The sequence below is a fragment of the Dasypus novemcinctus genome, chromosome 4, assembly GCF_030445035.2.
Source record: "Dasypus novemcinctus isolate mDasNov1 chromosome 4, mDasNov1.1.hap2, whole genome shotgun sequence".
In the NCBI taxonomy this organism is placed as follows: domain Eukaryota; kingdom Metazoa; phylum Chordata; class Mammalia; order Cingulata; family Dasypodidae; genus Dasypus; species Dasypus novemcinctus.
The window spans coordinates 168,080,342-168,102,763 of NC_080676.1; the positions used below are offsets into that span (position 1 = coordinate 168,080,342).

General features: G+C 61.3%; 1 protein-coding gene across 1 annotated transcript in view; it reads right to left on the minus strand.

Moving 5' to 3' along the window:
* Window positions 1-1,835: 1,835 nt before the first annotated feature.
* Window positions 1,836-22,422, minus strand: part of LSS (lanosterol synthase) — a 36,579-nt gene continuing 15,992 nt past the window's right edge. Inside the window, 8 exon segments of the mRNA XM_058296376.2 lie at window positions 1,836-3,018; window positions 3,218-3,345; window positions 3,686-3,764; window positions 4,778-4,948; window positions 5,374-5,454; window positions 5,820-5,885; window positions 12,501-12,606; window positions 13,321-13,417. Of these exon segments, the coding sequence (XP_058152359.1) occupies window positions 3,000-3,018; window positions 3,218-3,345; window positions 3,686-3,764; window positions 4,778-4,948; window positions 5,374-5,454; window positions 5,820-5,885; window positions 12,501-12,606; window positions 13,321-13,417 (747 nt within the window). The 3' untranslated portion in view covers window positions 1,836-2,999.

The following is a 22,422-nucleotide window of genomic DNA, read 5'->3' on the forward strand; positions in this document are numbered from 1 at the left end:
AATTCCCCTCCCCTCCCCCGGTTGTCTGTTCTCTGCGTCTTTCTGCTGCGTCCTGTTTCTTTGTCCGCTTCTGCTGTCATCAGCGGCACGGGAAGTGTGGGCGGCGCCATTCCTCGGCAGGCTGCTCCCTCCTTCGCACTGGGCTGCTCTCCTTATGGGTGCACTCCTTGCGCGTGGGGCTCCCCTACGCGGGGGACACCCCTGCGTGGCACAGCACTCCTTGCGCGCATCAGCGCTATGCATGGGCCAGCTCCACACGGGTCAAGGAGGCCCGGGGTTTGAACCGCGGACCTCCCATGTGGTAGACGGACGCCCTAACCACTGGGCCAAAGTCCGTTTCCCCACACGACCTTTAAATAATACAATACTTCATAGCATGCCACTTCGTGTATAAGAAACTTACAAAGTATATTTCCATTCCCTTTAATATCCTTTGCATTATTGTCATCTTTTACTTTTCCACAGGTAAAAACATTATTATTTTTGCCTTTTAAAGCCAGTTATATTTTAAAGAAATGTTTTAAATCAAGGGGGAAAAGACTTCTTTATTCACCACAAAACGTTTTCGGGGCTCTTCATGCTTTGGTGAAGATCTGAGCTTTCATTTTGTGTTTTCTTTCAGCCTGAACAACTTCTCTTGTCATTTGTTTTTAGGCAAGCCTGCTGGAAAGCTCTCAGCTTTTGTTTGCCTGGAAAAAAGTTTATTCTATCTTCATATGTGAAGAACGTTTCCTCTGGTTATAGAATTTTAATTGGACTTTCTTTTATCTTGCATTTCAATGTTATTCCACTGTCTTTTACCTTGCATTATTTCTGATGAGAAGTCTGTTGTCATCCTATTGACCTGTAAAAAATACTTTCAAGACTTTAGTCATCAGCGGCTTTCAGTATTTGATTGTGGTATGGCTTGGAGTGCTTTCTGTTTACTCTCCCTGGTGTTTTCTGAGCTCTCTGGATCAGCGGGCTGCCTCTCATCAAGTTTGGGAAGTCCTCAGGCATAACTACTTTGATGACTTTCTGGGACCCGTTACATGCCACCCACTTGGTCTCCACTGAGCCTCTGGTTTTGCTGCGCCCACAGGCTTTTCCTGCAGAGCCACGGCAGGCCCGACGGCTCTACCTTCCTGGGAGCCAGAGGGGCGCCCTGGACTCGGGCTCCCTGCGCACACGCCCATCAAGGCCTGGCTGTGGGCAGGTGCCCGGGGCCGCCGGAAGCCACGCAGCCCCCTCCCCTCCCCTCCGCAACGGGCGTCTGGCTCCCCTGCGGAGGCTGGGAGCCTCCTGCCAATAATGATCACACGGAAACTGAGTGAACAACTGTCATTAAATAACTCTGAAGGGACCCGCTTGTCCCCAGAGAAAGGTGTTGGAGCCACACCTTGCCTCCCAAGTGCAGATGCCCAGCTCCGCCCCGGCTCCCACCACATCTCGCTGGCCACCGTCAAGGACTGCTCTTGGGGACCCTTGTGAAGGGGCGCTGGCTGAGCTGCGTGGGGGGCCTGTGGGCAGCCTGCCACAGGCCTCCCCCACTGACGAGACAGCACCGCAGGCTTTCCCCTTCGGTGCATCCTAGAAACCAGGGTGAATCCTGCAGCTCGCCAACAGCAAACTAGCCAGAGCCCCCAGCGTCAAGTGCCAGGTCCCCTCCCCGTCCCATCTGACTCTCCTGCCCTTATTTCGTCTTATTTTTCTAACCTTAATTCCTTTTTGAAACAAAGTGAGTTAAACTTTATAGTGCAAATGGACAGATGAAAGTAAACCAAACCGACCAATGAATCTATAACTTACAATTGTTGATGGTTCAGAGAACAAGGAAACAACAGTATACCACATTAAATCACAAAAAATTTTATTGTCTAAATAGGATTTGGTCTATGCAATATACTGGTTTTGTTCCAGTAAGGAAAATCATTTTCTAAGAGATGGGTTTCCAGTGAAAGTTAAACATTTCCAGTTAGAAAATTCCTCCAAGGGTCCGAAGCTTTCATAGAGAAACCTAACATGGCTCCTGAGAAACAAATTCTGACTCAAGAATCTTTAGATTTACGCGGGAGAACTTGGTTTCAGTCCTGTTAGAGCCAAGGCTTCCCCTCAGCTCCTGGAGACAGCCTGCCCGCGAGGGGCTGCCCGACCTCAGGGGGGTGAGGCGGCGAGGAGCGAGGCGGGCGGCCGGCCGGTCGCCAGCTCCCACAAGGCCTCCGCTGGCACACTGTGCAGTTTCTCCTCCAGTGGGACTGAGGGCAGCCGTGGCCAGGAGGGAAGGACCAGGGAGACCAACACTGCTGCTTCAGCCAAAGGCCCCTCCTTCCCAAGTGCCTGGGCCGCAGGTGTTGGCAGCCAACAGGCACCTGCCGCGCACCTGCCGCGCACCTGCTGGGGCCCGAAGGTGCCAGCTGGAGCGCCCCACCCCCAGCCACAAGCCGAGGACAGGTCAGCAGAGGGGGCTCAGTCAGGAGCAGCGCTGGAGGCCTCGCGAGGCTGGGCAGACGTGCGAGGCTGGGCAGACGTGCGAGGCTGGGGCGCCGTCCACCTGGGCCGGAGGGGGCGGGGGGGCTTCCAGGCACGGCTCTTGGGCTGTGCGGGGTGCAGGCCAGGGCTCGGAGGAGACGGCAGCCTGGGGAGGCCCGGGGACCCCGGGCTGGGTGAGAAGGGGGCAGCAGGGGCGACGCCCACCGCGCTCGGCGCCCGGGGAGGTGCTCACCTGGGAGACCGCAGGGCGCCCCCCGCCTGCCAGGTCCCATTCCCTCCCAGGAGGCCGGGCAGCTCGGCACCCACGTGCCGCTAAGACCCTCACTCCCAGAGGGCAGACGCCAGCGGCAGGGGTCTGCAGCCACAAGTTGCTGCGCCAGGCGGCCACAGCGTCTCCCAGGATGGGGGGCCCCGGCCAGGGCCTCCCGGCCGCCGCAGAGGGCTCGGTCTGGACGCCCAAGCGCAGGGCGCGGGGCCTCCTCCAGGCAACTTTGTCTCCCTCCTCCCTCGGCCCGGGGTGGCTGCGATTCTCACCGGACCTTGCTCCACCTGGGTGCGGGGCAGGTGGGCTCAGGGCAGGGCTCAGGGCTCCTAGCGGGACCCCTCACCCCCAGGGGGCACGCAGACCCGGGCCCACCCACCTCCCGGGGCCGCATGCACCCAGGCCACGCCCCCCGGACCCCCCACAGGCTGCGCCCACCCTGCCCTCCAGCCTCACCCCGGCCCACCGGCTGGCCCCAGGGCTCACTGGTGCCCCGCCAGGGCGCTCTCGGGGTGCAGGCGGGAGAACCGGCCGAGGGTCCAGATGGGGAAGACGTTCCTGTAGGACGTGTAGCTAATGGCGCAGGACTTGTTGAAGACCCCGGCGAGGTTCTCCTGAAACGACCAAACGCTGCAGAGAAAGACGCACGGGTCCGCCAGGCCCGGGGACCGGGCTTGCCTCTGACCCTGGGGTGGAGCCAGGCAAATGCTGCCCCACCGGGTGGGGGGGTTGGGGGTCTGGGAAGAGAGGCAAGAAGGACGCGCCTCCTCCTGGCCCAGCCCTGCCCTCGGCCGGCACGTCCCTCCCAGGCAGCAGATGACTCGGTCCCCAGGGCGCTGCCCGGAGCCCGGCGCAGATCCCTAAGCTAGAGCCCCACATGTGCCGCCAGGCGGGGAGGGAGCAGGGCAGGTGTGGGGGAGCCCGGGGAGCCGGCCGTGCACCCCACAGCCCTACCTGGGGCCAGTCGCCGTTGGGGAGCTGCTTTCTGAGCAGACACCTGACGCCCCTTTCCAGGGCCTCTACGTCCGGGTGCCTGGGGTAGACGGGCGCGGTCAGCATCTGCAGCCAGGCCAGCAGCGAGACCCTGTGGACCACAGGACCTGGGCACCCCAGGCCCCACGCTGCCCCCAGGCTCTGAGCAGCAGCGCGGGCAGCGTGGCCAGGCCGAGGGGCGGGGAGCGGGGCAGGGGGCCGGGAGGAGCTGCCCCGCCCGCCGCCACAGGCCTGCCCAGAGGCCCTGCCTCCCAGCACTGCAGCCGGCGCCCACCCTGGGAGGGGGGCAGACCCCGTGCCCGCCGCCCCTCAGCTGCCTGCCCACCCCCCAGGGCTCTGGGGCCATGGAGGCCGCACTGACTCCCCTCCTGGTGAGGCCGAGGCATAGACTCCGCCAAGCAGAGCAGCTCCGCCTCCGCAACCCTGCCCGCCCGGGGGGCTTCCCAGACTCCGCTGCCTCCGGCTCGCACCGACCTGGCCGCGGAGCCAGGCGTCTTTAGAAGCATTCTTCAAACGGCTCCCAAATTGACAGGGCACAGGCTGGGACACTGAATGCCTGCCTGCCTGTGCACCTTGCTGCGTGTGCACCTGTGCATGTGCTTGCACGTGCAGCTGTGCATGTGTGTGCAGCTGTGTGCACATGTGCATCTGTGCACCTGTGTATGTGCTTGCATGTGCACCTGTGCATGTGTGTGCAGCTGTGTGCACATGTGCATGTGTGCACCTGTGTGTGCACCTGTGTATGCGCTTGCATGTGCACCTGTGCATGTACGTGCAGCTGTGTGCACGTGTGCATCTGTGCATGTGTGTGCACCCGCCCCAGCGACAGGCACAGGAAGGCGCAGGCGGCGCCGGGCCCACTTCCTGGCCCGGCAGCATGGAGCCTGACGCTGTCACTGCCCCACAACCAGCTTCCCGCCCGGCCTCTCTGCACTCGCCGGCCTCGTCTGTGCCTCCGCTCCAGGGGAGGCTGACAGGGAGGTGCAGCCTCCGCCGCCACGCCGCCCTCTGCGCCGACGCAGGCCAGCCCCACCCCCAGGGGCCCAGGCCCACCTGACGGCCATCAATCCCAGCAGGGCCCAGCACGTGTTGTGGACCTGGGACTCGGCGCTCTGCACGTAGCGCCGCTGCTCGCAGGACTCAAAGTCCTCGCCCCAGCCACCGTCCTCCATCTGCCGGGAAAGCAGGAAGCCGCAGGCCCGGGAGACCTCCGCGCATGCAGCCCTGTGGAGGCCGAGACGCTGTCGTGGCCGGGGAGGCCACGGACGGGCCCCCGAGGGGTGTGGGGGTGCGCCCTGGGCCGCCCCGCCCCCCGTGGCGCTCGGGCCCTCTGGGACACAGGGAGGGTGAAGGAGGCCTGAGGGCTGCGCCCAGCACGCCCCCCCAAGCACACAGGGCGGGGCTCGGCGCCACCTGTCTGGCCTCCCACGGCCCCTCAAACCCGCCAGCAGCGCCTGGCTCTGAAGGAGGGGCGCGGGGGGAGCAGCCCGTGGGCCTCAGCTGAGACGCGAAGGGTCAGCGCTGTTGCCTCGAGAACAGGGAAAGCCTCATTTCAAGCAGTGACTCATGCATGAGAGCAGCACACGACCTGCCAGGCTGCCGCGCGTTCCTGGGGCTGCTCGCGGCAGGGCCCCCGCACTTGCACTCACCCGCTGCGGTAAACCTGCCCCATGCAGGCGAAAGCTTCCAGCCCAAACCAGGTTCCGTAGGTGAAGCAGACCCCCCAGGAGCTGGGGAGACAGAGGGCGAGTCCTCAGCGCCCAGCTGTCTCATGGGTGCCCAAGTCACCGCGCATGACCGGCTGTCTGCACATGGCTGGGGTCCAGTGGGGCAGGCCGCCGGCCGGACACCTGGGCCTCGGGCCACCAAGCAGATGGAAGACGGGCCCGGGGACAGGCAAGCCATCACGAAGCACTCCAGCATCCTCGGCCACAGCCTTTAGCAACACGCAGGGCAAGGCCAAGGCTGGGCTCAGAGGACACTCGCCGTGGCAGCTCGTGACACGCACTGCAGGTGCAACAGCGCACAGGGGCCACACTTCCCGGAAGGCAGTGCGCAGATCCCGGCCCACGTGGCATGGCAGGTGCTCACTCACCCTTCCCAGGAGCCGTCGGCCCTCTGCTTCTGCTGACAGTACTGCAGGCTCTGCCCCAGCGTCTCCCTGGAACACAGGTTTGCCAACACGCATCCCGCAAAACAGCAGCGCGGCTGTCCCAGTCCCACCCGTCCCGTGGTCTCAGAAGACGACCAAGCAAACACGTACAAACAGTGCAAAGGGAGGTGATGTTGCCGAAAACCATGGGCTCCCTGCCGGATGTGCACCGGAAGGAACAGAGTGACACCCGAGAAAGGGCAAGGCCGGCCGGCTTTGGAGACGGAGCCCCTCGACTCAAATCCATGTATCAGAGTCTGAGTTTAGGATGTTATGGATTCAACAAGGGGACGTGGAGTTTCCACTACAATTACGAGTACAGACTACAACACGAGATGAAGGAGTGGAGCGCAGCTACGGTAACCGCTACAGTAAAAAGGATAAACCACAACATCAGAAGCTCCAGTAACCGCTATGGTAACAAGGATAAACCACATCAGATGAAGGAGCAGAGCGAAGCTCCAGTAACGCTACGGTAACAAGGATAAACCACAATATTAGATGACGTTGTGGAGCAAAGCTCTAGTAACTTCTACGGTTAACAAGGGTAAACACTGTGCTCAGAGGCTACAGTGAGAAAGAAGAGTTCAAGAAAAGAGCAGAAGAGGAGAATAAAACCTCAGGAGTGAAACTCACTTCACAAGCAGCTACAAACAGGGAAACAATGTCAATGACACAGGCTAGAGTAAATCAGATAAAAGGAACTGAATAAAAAGAGAAAATGACAGAGTTGGAAGACAAAAGAATCAGCATAAATTTAACCGGTGGGTCTCTGAAAAGACTAATAAACAGAAGCCCTGCATAAGAAGAGTGAGGGGAAGCGGGTGTGGCTCAAGCGACTGGGCTCTCATCTATCTAATGGGAGGGTCAAGGTTTGAGTCCCAGGACCTCCTGGTGAAGGCGAGCTGGCCTGCTGGTGAGATGGCCCATGTGGAGAGCTGCCCCATGCAGGAGGGCTGGCCCATGTGGCAAGCTGGCCTGAACAGAGAGCTGACACAGCAAGATGACATAACAAAAAGAGACACAGAGGGGAGACAATAAGAGACGCAGCAGATCAGGGAGCTGAGGTGGTACGAGAGATAGCACCCCTCTCCCACTCTGCAAGGTCCCAGGATTGGATCCTGGTGCCGCCTAAAGAGAAAACAAGCAGACACAGAACACACAGTGAACAGACAGAGCGAGCAGACAGCGAGCGCCAAAACAAAGAGGGGGGTACTAAGTAAACAAATCTTAAAAAAAAAAATCAATGGCAGGAGTGGATGTGGCTCAAGCAGCTGAGCGCCAGCCTCCCATGTGGGAGGCCCCAGGTTTGGTTCCTGGTGCCTCCTGAAAAAAACAAAAACAAGAACAAGTAAAACAAACGATAAAACCAACTCAGGGAAGCTGATGTGGCTCAGCAGCTGAGAGCCAGCTTCCCACAGCCAAGGTCCCAGGTTCTATCCCTGGCCTCTGGCACCTCAAAAAAAAAAAAGGCAAAAGAATTCATAGTAACGTTAAGTAAGTACATAAGGAACTGGGGACCAAGGACAAGCTTTTAGAACATCGATCAACACACACGAAAGGAATGGCGGATTTGCAGCCATCACATGAACAGATTCAGGCAAAAATTACCATCAGATACTAACTAACAAGGAAAAGTCTGATGAAAAAACAAGATAATATGGCCTAAAACTTTCTCCCTATAAGAAAAAAAAAACGAGAAACTACAGTGTAATGAAAAACAAAAACAGAATTACCCCAGGTTAAGAGATGATGATAATGACAACTAAATGCAACGCACGATCGTGTTACATTTTAACTTAAAAAAATCTTTGTGATAAAATATACATAAAATTAACTTTCACTATTCTTAAGTGAATAATTCTGTGATATTAAGTACACTGACAATATTGTGTATTTTCATCATCTCAAACAGGTACGTGTACCCATTAAACAATAACTCCCTCCCTTAACCACTCTTCTGATTTCTGTCTCTATGAATTTGCTTATTCCAAGGTTTTCATATAAAAGGAATCACGTATTTGTCCTTCTGTGTTGGGCTTATTTCACTCGAGATGACGTCTTCAAGTTTATCCATGTTGCAGCATGTACTGGAACTTCTCTTTTGACTGCTGCATCACAGTCCACTGTGTGGCTGTATCACATTTGCTGACCCATTCACCTGCTGACAGACACTCGGGTGCTTCCACCTGGTAACTGAACAATGCTGTGGTGAGCACTGGATGCAAGTGTCTGGCTGAGTCCCTGCTTTCAACTCTTTTGGGTATAAGCCTAGGGACAGAATTGCTGGGTTATATGGTAAATCTATGTTTAACTTTCTGAGGAATCACAAACTGTTTCCATGGAGGCTGCATGATTTTAAATTCCTACCTACAATGTATGAGGGCTCCTATTTCTCTGTATCCTCGTCAACACGTTATTTTGATTTTTTTTTTAACAATGGCCATCCTAGTAGGTATGGAATGCTATTTCATTGTAGTTTTAATTTGCATTTCCCTAATGGTTAATGATGTTGAACATCTTTTCATAGGTCATCTGAACATCTTCTTCGAAGAAATATCTATTCAAATCCTTACCCCATTTTTTAATTGGGTTGTGTGTCCTCTTGTTGTTGAGCTGTAGAAGTTCATTGTATATTCTGGATACTAAACCCTAACTAGATACATGGTTTCCAAATATTTTCTTCCATTCTGTTCTTGATAATATCCTTTTGTACACAAAAGTTTTTAATTTTGATGATATCTGTTACATACTTTTGTTGCTTGTGTTTTTGGTGTAAAACCTCAAAATTCATTGCCCCCAAGGTCTGGAGGATGCTTCCCCGTGCTTTCTTGTAAGAGTTTTATAGTTTTCGCTCTTACATTTAGGTCGTTGGTCCATCTTGAATTAATTTTTGTATATGGTGAGAGGCAGGGGTCCCCATTCATTTTTTTGCATGTGGATTTCCAGTTGTCCAGCACCGTGTGTGGAAGAGACCGCTCTCCCCCCACTGAGGGGACCTGGCTCCCTTGTTGAAAACCAGCTGCAAGACATGTGCGTTGACCTCTGGACTCTGTCCTGCTCCATTGGTCTGTCTGTCTGTCCCACAGCAGTGCCACACTGTTTTAATCACTGTCTGGATCAGATTGAGTAAAATTTCTGCTAAAAGGACATATTGAGACAATCAGAAAAATTAAAGTCTGATGGTTAGCTAACAGCATTATATCAATGTTAATATCTTGACTTTGATAGTTGTATACAATATTTACATAAGAGAACACCCTTGTTCTTAAGAAATTCATACTGGGAAACGGACTTGGCCCAGTGGTTAGGGCATCCACCTACCATATGGGAGGTCCGCGGGTCAAACCCCAGGCCTCCTTGACCCGTGTGGAGCTGGCCCACGTGCAGTGCTGATGTGCGCAAGGAGTGCCGTGCCACGCAGGTGTGTCCCCCACATAGGGGAGCCCTATGAGCAAGGAGTGCGCCCATAAGGAGAGCTGCCCAGCGTGAAAGAAAGCGCAGCCTGCCCAGGAATGGCACCGCACACACACACTTCCTGTGCCACTGACGACAACAGAAGCAGACAAAGAAACAAGACGCAGCAAATAGACACAGAGAACAGACAACCAGGGGAAGGGGGGAAATAAATAAATAAATAAATCTTTTTAAAAAAAAAAAGAAATTCATACGGAAGCATTTAGGGCTAAGTGTCACCATATGTGCAACTTACTCTCAAAAGGTTCAGGAAAAATAGGCATACGGGGAGTATGGAGGGGATATGATAAAAGCAAATGTAGAATGTTACTAATTGAGGATTCTGAGAGAGAGGTAGTCAGGAATGGGTTTTGTTTTGTTTTGTTTTAAACCATTCTTGTAACTTTCCTGTGAGTTAAAATTAAGAGAATTTCAAGCCGAGGAGTAATGATAGAATATTCCCTATATGTGGTGTTAAAATAACAGGTAACTCTAAACCATGTCCAGATAAATTAAAAATTTTAATATCAAATAAGACAAAACTAATATATTTGACTGCTTAAACATTAAAAACATATATTCAAATTCCCTAATCAGATAAAAAGAGTAAAGAAATGGTATGCTTTCTGTAACGTATGTAAGAAACAGAAATACTTATTGTGTTTAAACACATAAGAAGAAAAAATTTTCCTATTAAGAGAAATGGCAAGGACACAAATGAACATTTCAGGAAAGAAGGAATATAAATAATTAACATGTGGAAGAAACACTCTGGCTCAGCCCTCTCCAAAGAAACAGAAATGAAATCTACAAAGGTGCTCGCCTCCAAACCAGAGGTTTTCAACAACGGCTAACAGGCCCGAGCTCATCCGAGCCGCCGCCCCGGGGCCCCGCGGCCCCTCCTCAGCGGGGAGACCGAGGCGGAGGGGCCGGGGCCTGGCCACCGCCCCAGCACTGAGGAGCAGAGCTGGCGCTATGGCCCAGGCAGGCGGACCCCAGAGCTCAGCAGCTCTGGGAAAATAATGGAGACGAGGAAGGTTTAACAAGAGGATACCGCCCAAGGCCAGAATGGGAAATGGTTGGCAAATAATGAAAAGGTAGAAACAGCCAAACGTCTATCAGGAATTAAATGATGAGATACACGCAACCGGAAAAAGCCGTGCTGGAGGAGGGCAGACAACAGAGGACGTTACTGCTGCTGGCGGCAGACTCACCAGGTGCTCACCGGGGGAGGCACGGAGCACCGCGGCGAGCGCGTGAGGCCAGAACAGCGCCGGGGCACGGCTGGCGCAGAAGCAGGCGCTCCTCCCTGAGGCCACAGACCCCACTTTCCTCTCTGCACTTTCCCGCACTTCCCAAGTCTCCTTCAAAGGACACACTTTACTTTCATCCTAACTTTTAAAAAAGACGACATACGGGAAGGAAAGTCACGCGTGCGAAGCCCGCCCATGACAGCACGCCAGCAGCGCGAGCAGCCCCGTCATGCCCGGCCGCCCCGGTGTCGGGGGCTCCAAGGCTGAACGCGGCACCTGCCGCTCAGGAGCTGCCTGGGGGCTGCTCGCGCCTGCAGAACAAAGGGAAGACGCCTCCTCCTCCAGGGCGTCCGCAGGTCACAGCCAGAAAGTCCCATGTTGAGAAGCAAAATAACAACTCTTAAATAGACCACGGGGTAGAGAAGAACACAGGAGAGAAAACAGAAAACATTTTTAGCTCAACAACAGATCAAAACTTATGGTCTTGTTTTTTGTGATGTATATATCTTCAAAAAAATACAATTTACAAAAATGATGGGGTGGGGGGGTGAGGAGTGGGTTATATGGGAACCTCTTATGTTTTTTAATGTAATGTTCTTTGTGATCTATTAACTTTAAGAACAGTGTAAAAAAAAAACAAAAAAAAAAACTTAATGGCCTCGGGAAGAGGGTGTGGCTCAAGAGATTAAGCTCCTGCCTACCACATGGGAGGTCCTGGGTTCAATTTCTGGTGCCTACTAAAGAAGATGAGCAAGACAGCAAGCTGACATGACAGGGTGGAATGACAAGCTGACGGAACAAGAGACACAAGGAGGAAAACATAACGAGACACAACAAAGCAGGGAACAGAGGTAGCTCAAGCAATTAGGCACTTCCCTCTCACATGGGAGGTCCCAGGTTCAGTTTCCAGTACCTCCTAAAAGGAAGGCAAGCACACAACCAACAGACAGCAAATGCGAATAACAAGCAGGTGGGAAGAAATAAGATAAATCTTAAAAACAACAACAACTTGTGGCCTTATAAGCAGGTGCACCTCAGGGGCTGAGCATTCTGCTTCACATACACAAGGTCCCAGGTTCAATCCTGGTACCGACTTAAAAAAAAAAAAAAAGCAACAAAAATTATGGCTTTAAATGCATATCTAAAAAGAAGAAAATCTGGAAATCATTTATCCAAGTATCACGAAGTTAGAAAAACAAAGTACAAAGAAAGTGAAGAGCAGAAACTAGGGAAACCAAAAATAAATGCGTTAAAAAATAAAATAAATGCATAGTAGTTAGAACTGAAGCCTGCAATGGTGTTTCGGAAAAGCCGAAAGCTCGATAAGCCACTAGTAAGACTGATCTAGGAAGGGAGAAGACGCCGTGCTGAGCACGGGGACGGTGATGTCAGGCCTGCACCTCTCACAGCTACTGGGAACATCTCTGTGCCAAAAGTGTAAAGGGTGAGGTAAAATGGAAAAATTCCAAAACTAACCAAAACAAATAGAAAACCTTTATAGTCTATAAGTATCCAAAGAAACGGAACCCAAATTAAACTTTCCCTCATAGAAAATTCTAAGCCATTAGATTTCACAGTGAATTTTCTCCATTTAAGAAAGAAATAGCACTAATCTTACATAAACTCTCCAGAGAATACATCCCAGAGAGATGGATGTGAAAAATCACATTTTTGTGCTCTGATTGGCCTAATACATATACTTGATACACTGTAGCCCACGACAGCTCCGGGGAGGCCCAAGCCCAGTCTGCTCAGTGGCTGCACCCTTCAGAGCTGCCTTTCTGAGGGGCCACCACATTCCTGGGAGGAGCTGAGCCTGCGGGCTGGAGGGCCGCAGTCTGCCCAGGCCAGCCGGTGCCCTGAGGGGGCGGCGGGACCCCGAGCGACCGGGCGTGCCTGGCTGGGGCCCCTTTACCTGATCTCCCCTGCCCTGTGGTCTGGGAAGTGCTTGTGGAAGTGCTCCAGCGCCTGCATCACGGCCGACGTGCACTCCACGTAGCTGTAGTCGATCATGATGTCCCCTGGGGAGGCGAGGGAGAAGTCGAGGCTCCAGAGCCGCCCCAGATCCCCCAGGCAAGAGCATGCCAGGTGGGCTGCCTGACTGCAGAGCCAGGCGGGACAGCCGCCTGCAGGCAGAGCCAGAGACCTGGCCAGGTGGGACGGCCGCCTGCAGGTAAAACCAGAGACCCGGCCAGGTGGGATGGCCGCCTGCAGGCAGAGCAGGCACTGAAGCCACAGAATCATGGCTCAGAGGCCCTGGCCTGGGCACCAGGACACCCAGTCATAGTTGGTACAAAGGCAGTTCTGGCACTGGGCAAAAAGAACCTGAGCAGAGAGCATCACCCCAACATCCCCACCAAGACCAGCTGTCCTAGGGTGGGTGCAATAAAACCCACTGGAGGGGCGTCAAGGACAGGGTGAAGCAGCGTGACGTGCCAAGCCTGCGCAGGCTGGCCAGCAGCGGCAGGGGGGCAGGCACCGTGGGGCTCAGGGACCAACCCCCACGCTCATGTGCCTGGGGCCCTCCCCCGGGGCCCGGGGCCCTCACGGGCCGCCTGCAGGACAGCCGCGGCCGGCCAGGGAGCGGGTCTGAGTCGCAGCTCCCGCTGGCTGCCCTTCCAGGGCGCTGGGACACAACCGCCTGCCCCGGGTGCGAGGAGCACGGAGGGCCCTTGGCCGCTGCCGGTCCTGCCGTGGAGGGGCTCGGCGGTGAGGCTGCGCAGGGCAGGACGCACCAAAGACCTCCGAGGGGTTCAGCAGCTCCAGCAGGTACCCCCCGCGCTTGGTCTCGTAGGTGGAGAAGCCCCCGTCGGCGTTCCTCAGGCTCAGCAGCTGAAACCAAGCGGCGCCTGAGAACTGGCCGGCGCGCCCGGGAGCAGCCCCCGGGGACCCGCCCGCGGCTCACCACAGCCACCGCGTCATACAGCCGCTCGCGGGGGCACGTGCTCGCGTGACGAAGGCACACTGCTGCTGCAGGAAGAGCACGGCCTTCAAGGCCTCGGCCGTGCAGTCAGCCACGATCCAGCCGCAGTCCCCGCGTGCTGAAGGAGAAGCCGCCCTGGAAGCGCAGGGCCCTGATGATGGGGCACCAGGACCCGATGGGGACGCCCGCCCGCCTGGCCCGACCTGGGCGCTCGTGGTCGCCCCGAGACCCCGGCAGCCTGGCCCTACGCACTGGCCCCGAGGCAGCCCGAGGCGGCCCCCGCCGCGGCCCCAGGAGGCCCCACCACAGCCCCACCACAGGCCCAGGAAGGCCCCACCGCAGCCCCGCCGCTAGCCCCAGGAGGTCCCGCCGCAGCCCCAGGAGGCCCCGCCACAGCCCCGCCACAGCCCCAGGAGGCCCCACCGCAGCCCCGCCGCAGCCCCGCCGCAGCCCCAGGAGGCACCGCTGCGGCCTCCGCCGCGGGTCCCATCGCAGCGCCCGCAGTCCCGCCGCAGCCCCGCCGCAGCCCCAGGCAGTGGCCGCCTCAGGTGAAGCAGCAGGTGCTCGTGGCTCGACAGCCGGGCAGGGTCCACCCACTGGCAAGGCCGGCCCGCTGCAGAGGGGCAGCCACAGCCACGCGCCGGGGACCCCTGGAGGTGCAGCTGCTGCCAAGTTGCTGTGCCCACGCCCGGGTCGTCTCGCTCCACGTTGGCCCACACAAGCCCCTTGCTCGCAGCAGCCACTGTGCTCTCTTCTCCCTTTGTGGCGCTAACTCAGAGCTTGCTGGTTCACTGGTATCTGGATTACGACTGTCCAGAATCTCCAAACACAACGGCCTAGGAACGTGCTCAGAGCAGGCCCGCTCCAGCGGGTGCTATCAGCTCCCGGCAGCGTGGAAACGCGACAAGCTGCCGGGCACAAGCAGACCCAGCCGGGACGGGGCAGGAGGGCACAGGCCAACCGGGCGGCCACGGGTGGGTCCGCGCAGTACCTTGCTCCTGTGGCGGTAGTACTTCTGGTAGTCGGGGAAATTGTCGGGAACCTGGCCGCGTCCAAGCCACGTACGCGAAAGAGAAAGGGAAGGTGTGTGGCGTGCAAAGACAAAGGGGTGGGGTGGGGTGGGGGGAGGGGGGCGGGAGGAGGGTACGGGGAAGCAGGCGTGTGGGCAAGGGGCAGGGATGGCAGGAGGGGAGGGCTGGCAAGGCCAGGGCAGGCGCCGAGGGAGCCCTCCCGCGGAGGCGGGTGCGCAGGGGTCTGCCGGGCCGTCCTGACGCAGCAGCAGCGGGACAGTGGGGGTGGGGTGGGCAGGAGGGTAGAGGGCCACGGGGCTGTCTTCCTGCAGAAGCACCCAGCAGCCCTGCTCTGCGCCGCTCAGGGCCCCCAGCACGGGCTCGCACCTGGCTCGGCCCTCACCTGTGAGGTGCGCAGGAAAGCGTGTGCCCGCTGCAGACAGGACGAGAACTCGGCCTGAGGTGCGCGCCCGCCTGCACGGACGACAGGCCAGCGTGAGCCCGCTCCCAGGCCGCGAGCCAACGCTGCACGCAGCCCGGGTGCGGGGAGCTACCCGGAGGCCGGCCCCCGTGGCCCACGGCCCTGTCCAGGTTGGGCTCTCAAGAAACAGTCCGAATTCCTCCAACCCCGCTCGCACCGGCGGATGCGTGCCCGTGCCCCCAGTTGTCCCTGCAGCGTGGCCCAATGCCAGCGCATCCAGCAGCGTCCAGGAGCCCCCGAAGGTGCCGCCTGCTGCTGTGTTCCTCCTCGCAGCCTCGGTCCTGACCTCACCAACAGCAGGGTCCCGTGCTCCTCGCTGGCCCTGCCCCAGGACCCCTGCTCTGTGCAGACCACACCCCCCGCTGACACCTCTGGGGCGGCCTGCTGGCCGCCAGGCCCTGCTCCTGACCACTCCACCACTGCCTGTCCCTCACTCCTGGGCTGGACCGGGTCACCACACCTCGCCAATGGCTTCTGGCCCCCCATGACTGGACCTGCAGCAGCCCCTGGAAGGTGCGGCGTGGCCAGGAAGCCCCACCAACGAGCCTGCGCTAGCCCAGACGGACAGCACGTGGTACACAACGCCACCCAGAACAACTGGCTGTGCCACCAGCCTCTCAGGACAGGAAGTAGGGAGCCTTGGAGACCACATCCACATGCAGAGCCAGGATCCCCGCGTGCAGAGCCATGATCCCCCGCATGTGGAGCCAGATTCGCACAACCACAGCTTTTGGAACCCAGGTTAGCAGAAGACTCAAGAAACAGGAAGCGGGTGTGGCTGGACACGGGGGTTGGTACAACCAGAAAAACCTAGAAAGGCTGAGGGGTGAGGGCCACGTACCTCCAGGAAAGCTTGGACGGCAAACGCAGTGTCCAGATCTGAGAGCCATTGGTTCCCTGAATGCAAAGGAACAGCTAGAGCCACAGCAGCTGCCCCTGGACGGCCATGCCACTGCGCGCGCGTGGGAACGCCGCGTCGGCCCAGCTTCAGGGCCATCTGCGCTGCACACCACCGCATTTGCAGAGTGCAGCCTGCCGTCGGGGCCCGACAGGGGCAGCGGTTCTCAGGGGCCTCTGGGGACGTGGGTGGGCTGATGATCCGTGGCCAGGCTGCCCAGCACCCACGGAACACCCAGCGCCCTCCCCTCGACGTGTAACGACAGCATCACCAGTCACGGCATCACCCGGGTCCAGGGCACGCCTGGAGGCTAAGCAGCTCTGCCGCGTCTGGGAGGGGCCCCAAGCGCCCATCATGCCCCTGCGCCCGGGCGGGGACCGCATCCCCATCCAGCAGAGGGGCGGCAGCGGGCTGAGGGCGGGGTCTCTCAGAAGGCCCACAGCTGCCCCGGGGGCCAGTGCCGCGTCTGCGTGCGGCGTGGGCCGTGCACCGCCAACCCCCGGGCCCCGACGCGTCTGCGTACGCCGCGGGCCGTGCGGGCCGACCCCCGGGCCCCGACGCGTTCTGCGTGTGTGCCGTGGGGCCATGCATGCCGACCCCGGGCCCCGACGCGTCTGCGTTGTGGCGTGGGCCGTGCGGGCCGACCCCGGGCCCCGACGCGTCTGCATGCGGCGTGGGCTGTGCGGGTCGAGTCCCGGGCCCCGACGGGTCTGCGTGTGCCGTGGGCCGTGCAGGCCTGACCCCGGGCCCCGACGCGTCTGCATGCGGCGTGGGCTTGTGCGGGTCCACCCCGGGCCCCCATCGGGTCCTGCGTGTGCCGGTGGGCCATGCACGCCGACCCCGAGGGCCCCGACGCGTCTGCGTGTGCCGTGGGCCATGCATGCCGACCCCGGGCCCCGACGCGTCTGCGTGTGGCGTGGACCGTGCGGTGCCGACCCCGGGCCCCAATGCATCTGCGTGCGCCGTGGGCCGTGCATGCCGACCCCGGGCCCCGACGCATCTGCGTGTGGCGTGGGCCGTGCGGGCTGACCCCGGACCCTGACGCGTCTGCGTGTGCCCCGCGCTGGCAGAACGCGGGCTGGGACCCGCAGTCCCTGCTGTTTGGGGCAGACCTCCGACAGGAGGACCCACCTGGGAGGGGAGCGAGGCACGCGGCACCGCCTCCCCGCGCCTGCGCGGGCCAGCCCCGAGCGCCCGCGCTCCCCGTGCCTTGGGCTGGTGCCGCTCCTCTGCCTGGCCCTCACGCTCGCTGCCCACGGGAGCGGCCAGAGCCGGGAGGACCGGCGTCCTGCCCTGGACGTGGGGCTACAAGAGGAGGGGCCACAGGGGAGCGCCCTGGCCCCCCGGCACATGGACACGCGCTGTCACGCAGGCGTCACATGCCCCAGAAACGGCAGGACAGAGGAGGGCCGACGAGGCTGCCCGCCCTGGCGTGGTGACGGCCACGCCTGCTGAGCCTCGATGGCCTGCGGGCCTAGGTGAGCAGCCCTCCAGGCTGGGGCAGGAACGGCCCCCTGCCCACCACCCGCAGCCACACGCCTCCCCCAAACCCATAGCGGGTCCCAAAGCACAGCTCACCACCCCCTGCCCCGAGCCCCCAGCCCCTTCCTTTCAGCATGGATGCCTCAAACGAAGCAGTCCCCGACTCCACGGGAAACCCACAGACCTTCACCCCCGTGACCCCAATAAACAGGGATGCCCCATGGGCTCCTCTCGCTGCTCCGTGCTCCCACCTGCTGGGTGAGCCTCCCGAGCCAATCGCACCGCCCGCCCACCCTCGTGGCCACCCTCGCCCTCTGGGACCCTCTTCCATGTGCTCTGGCCTCGGTTTCCCTCTGCACCAACCCAGGTAAAATCCCAGCAAATGACACAGAGCGCCGCAAAGCCGTGCCCAGCCCGCAGCCTCACCTGCATCTTCATGCCATCGAGGCCCAGCCTGGGGGAGGGGAGACGCCACGTCAGGGAGCAGAGAAGGCGCCGGAAAGCGCCCCGAGGATGCTCCCCGCCTGGCTCGCAGGAGGACGTCCTGTCTGCCCCAGCCGCCCCACTTGGCGTCTGCATTCTGCTTCCGGAGCCGGGCACGTGCCTTTCCCGCACTGCCCCACGGCCCACGGCCCCTGCCGCCCGCTGCTCACCAGAGGTAGTCGGGGCACCCGGGAGACGTGCTCCTGGAAGGCAGGGGAGGTGGGCCGTCCACACGCCAGCGCGCCAGCATGTTGATGGTCTTGGAGATCTGCAGAGGCGCCCGCTCAGCCCCAGCTCTGGCAGAAGAGCCCAGCGCAGGGCCTGGGCAGGGGGAGCCGGGGTGGGGGTGGACTCGGGACCTGGCGGGGGGAGCCTGGTCTAGGGGGGATCGGGGCTCAGAGGCCCGGGGCTGGGGGGGTGGGCTCGGGGAGGGGGCTCGTAGCGGGCTCCGGGGGGCCTGGGCTCGGGGAGGGGCCTGGGCTCGGGGAGGACCTGGCCTTGGAGGGGGCCTGGGCTCGGGAGGGGGGCGCTGGACTTGGGGGGACTTCTGGCTCTGCCTCCCCAGCTGGTCACCTCCACTCAGGAAGAGCAAGTGGTGAGTTGTTCTGACACAGAAAATAGGGAGATACGAGTGACATCAAGGGGCAGCGCCACCAAGAAACAGGCAGTGGGGGGCACGGCAGACCAAGTGTGCTGCAAGCTGCACCCACAAAGGCGCAGGACTGACCGGGCCGATGCTGATGGTCTTGGTGAAGCAGTCGTCGGCGGGCGATGTGCTCATACAGCTCTCGGGTGGCCCACTGCCGCAGGCGGACGCTGTGGTGCCGCTCGTAACAGGTTGAAAGAACACTGCGGGGGGCAGGGGCGCGGTGGGCGCCAGACACGCAGGGCGGGCCTCGGGACCTGGCCCACGCAGGGCCCCGCCTGACCCCCGACGCCAGCAGGCGGCTCCCGGGCTCCCCCGAGCCTCGGCTCCCCCACCGCCCACACTCGCCCATTCCTCCTCCCTGCACTGCCCCCAGCGCCTGCCTGGCAGCCCCTGGCTCGCAGCACCCCACAGCCCGTGGGGTCCCCAGAGCTCCCACAGCCCCTGCTCAGCACCCACAGCCGTGGGGTCCCCAGAGCTCCCACAGCCCCTGCTCAGCAACCCACAGCCGTGGCGGTCCCCACGAGCTCCCACAGCCCCTGCTTTGTGGCGCCACCGGAGCGAGGAGTTCGGAGTGGGCACCCGGGGAGGGAAGCCCCTTCATGGCGGTGACCCCCGGCGAGGGGAAGGCCAGCACAGGCGCGCTTTGAGCACCGAGGGAGGGGGCAGGATCTGCTCCCGGGGCCAGCAGGCCATGCTCGCCCCAGGGGGGGACAGGAGAGGGAAGGTGGTGTGCTCAGGGCTGGGGGCCTCCCACGCGCTGCCCCTGACGCGCTCGGCTACCCTGAGCTCTGCAGGCACCCTACCCGTACGCAGCGCGGAGAGCAGCCAGCTGTTGCGGCGTGTACATGTCACCGGGGGCCACGCGGTCCCGCTGCGCAGAGCCATGTCGATGCTGGCGTAGTCCTCCACGTACAGCTCCTACGGGGGCGCAGGCAGCGGATCAAGGGGGCCGATGGAACCCACACGCGCGCAGCAGGCATGCGGGAGGGAGCGCCGCGTCCTTCCCAGGGCCCCCGCCCACAGGGCTCGCCCGTCACAGCTGTGCACTGCGCTCCGGCCCAGGCTGCATCTGGGGACACCCACAACAGACGGGAGTTCACACATGACCCCGTGCGAGCTGGGCGCCTGTGAGCTGTCACCACGACCCGGGGGGCACCCACTGCTCATCCCCGCCCGGACCCCCAAGCAGGGGTTTCTTAGAGCAGAGAGGAGGCGCTCTGGGCCCCTGTGGGCTGGCGCAGCCCCCCCACGAAGCTCTGGGGCAGCCCCAGGTGTGCCGGGCTGGAATCACGGTGCCCAGGCCCAGGTGCGCACGGACGCTCACCTGGCGCAGGCTCCCGCACCAGCTCGTCCTCCGTGGCGCTCAGCCGGGTGGCGTAGCAGAAGCTCATGGCGCAGGTAGACCTCGGCGGCAGTGGCACACAGAGCGTGGAGGGGTGCGCGGGAGCACCCAGGTGGGGAGTAGCCCTGTGAGCAGCGGCCCCATCAGCAGACCCCAGGGGCAGAGGCCTTCTCCGCAGCCCCCCTCCTCCGCCACAGCCCCGAAGCCCAGGCCACCCCCCACAGCCAGTGCCATGCCTGTGCCTGCGCGACCCGTGGCCGGCGCCCACCCAGCGCAGACGGAGCTGCAGGGCCCGGGCCGCGCTCACTCACCGACATCTCGGGGAGCAGCGTGTTGAGGCCGTCCCAGCTGTACACGTTCAGGACCGCCAGCCAGAACTTGCCCCAGGAGGGGATGAGCGCGGCGCGCCGCCTGCGAGGAGAGCACAGGCCTGTCCCGTGCCGGCCCCGCTGTGCGCCAAGCCGAGACGTGCGCGCCTGCCCCACGGATGCTGGCAGCAGGCGCGCGCGAGGCCACCGAGAAGGTTCCAGAGCTGCCAGGACTGCGTGGAGGGCAGCCAGCTCGGTGCGAGCGTCTTCCAGGCCCCACGCGAGAGGAGCCCGCGGTGCAGCTGCGCCTGGCCAGGCGGGGGGCCACCCAGTCCCCCCCAAGGTCTCAGCAGGGAGGAGGGGGGCTGCTCCGAGCACGGGTCAGAGGGCAAACCCCTGAGGCTGCACTCCCTTGGGGGCTGCTCGGAAGACAAAGGGGCCTCAGAAACGAAGGGGAGGAGAAGGGGAGAAGGGGGCATGCTGTCGAGGCCTCTCATGGAGACCAGCACACTGGCCAGCGCTGGGCACTGCAGGGGAGGACAGCCTGTGCCTCGGGCCCTGGGGCTCCCAGAGAAGCAATAAGAGCCGCCGCCGCCGTAGCGCGATCCCCACTCCCAGAAACAAAGACGTCAGGGAGGCAGGGAAGGAGAGGACAGGCGTCTCCCCGGGTCGCAGGGACGTCTTCTGGGGGACTCCCCCGCTCTGGCAGCACTCCCCTCGCCCGGCTTTGGGGGCGCATCCCGATTGTTCAGTCGGCCCCCAGGTCCAGAGAGCTGAAGGTCCAACCTTGGACCCTCTGTGGACAGCGCTGCAGTGACCCTCCCCGCCCATGGCCAGAGCGGGGGCCCATGGTAAGGGGCAGCGGATGCCAGGCCCTGCCCCCAAGCCCACCGCCGAGACCCCAGGGACACCACACCAGCCCTGAAAGCTCAAGGTGGTTGGATCTGCCCTCAGAAGGCCCCCCTGAGGACCAGCCACAGGACTTCTGACCCCCAAAGAGCACCCCACGGCCTAGCCCTGCCCCCCTATAAAAGCCACGGCCTGGCCCCACCCCCCCACACAGCACCCCAACAGCCTGGCCCCACCCACATAAGAGCGCGCCCACAGCCTGGTCCCACCCCCTAAGAGCACCCCACGGCCTGGTTCCAGCCCCCTGTAACGAGCACCCCAGAGGCCTCGCCCCCCTAGAAGCGCCCCACAGCCTGGTCCCCACCCCCTAAGAGCACCCCATGGCCTGGTTCCACCCCTGTAAGAGCACCCCAAGGCCTCGCCCCCCTAAGAGCACCCCCACAGCCTGGCCCCACCCCCCTAAGAGCACCCCCACGGCCTGGCCCCACCCACATAAGAGCGCCCCCACAGCCTGGTCCACCCCCCTAAGAGCACCCCATGGCCCTGGTTCCACCCCCTGTAAGAGCACCCCAAGGCCTCGCCACCCCCCTAAGAGCGCCCCACGCCTGGCCCCACCCTCCCTAAGAGCACCCCATGGCCTGGCTCCCACCCCCTGTAAGAGCACCCCACAGCCTGGCCCCACCCCCCTAAGAGCACCCCACGGCCTGGCCCTGCCCCCCGCAGCAGGCAGGAGAGACGCCGCCAGCTGGCAGCGGAGCTGAGGTGGGGGCGCCCAGAGTGGCTGCCAGGGCGCTGCGGCGGCAGGACGCGGGGGGCACCAGGCGGGCTCCTGCTCCGGCGTGAGGCGAGCTGGCCCGAGCGCCGCACCCCATAGTGCCCCCAAGAGCAGCGCGCAGCCGTCCTGCGCCCAGGCAGCACGCGGCCTCCCCCCCAGCTCGCTTTCTGGGGCTCCGGGGAAGCTGGCCGGGCGCCGCCTGGGCTGGCTTGGCGGGCGGCGGGGGGGCGCGGCCCGTGCTGCTCGCCCCACAGCGCCCAGGGCGGCCGTACCTTTCTGGTGGAGGACGTTTCGGGCCCAGCACCAGGTCAGCGTCGTCGGGCCCCCACGCCCAGGATCCGCAAGGCCACGTAGTTGAGGGCCGTTCCAAACACCGTGGCCTTGTCCTCCACGTGCCTGCGTGGAGGCGGGGCGGGCCCTTGTGAGCAGCCAGGAAACCCAGCACGACGCCTCCACATGCCCCCCAGCCTGCGCCCAGAGGGCGCTCAGCCAAGCCACAGCACCGCCTGCCCTCCCCTGGAGGACGCGCACCGGACCCGGGGACGGATGCCTGGGGGCGGCCGCTGAGGCGCGGCGGGGTCTGCGCGCGCCTCTGGGGACCCTGGTTGAGGCGTGGAGCGCCCAAGCCCTGACCGGC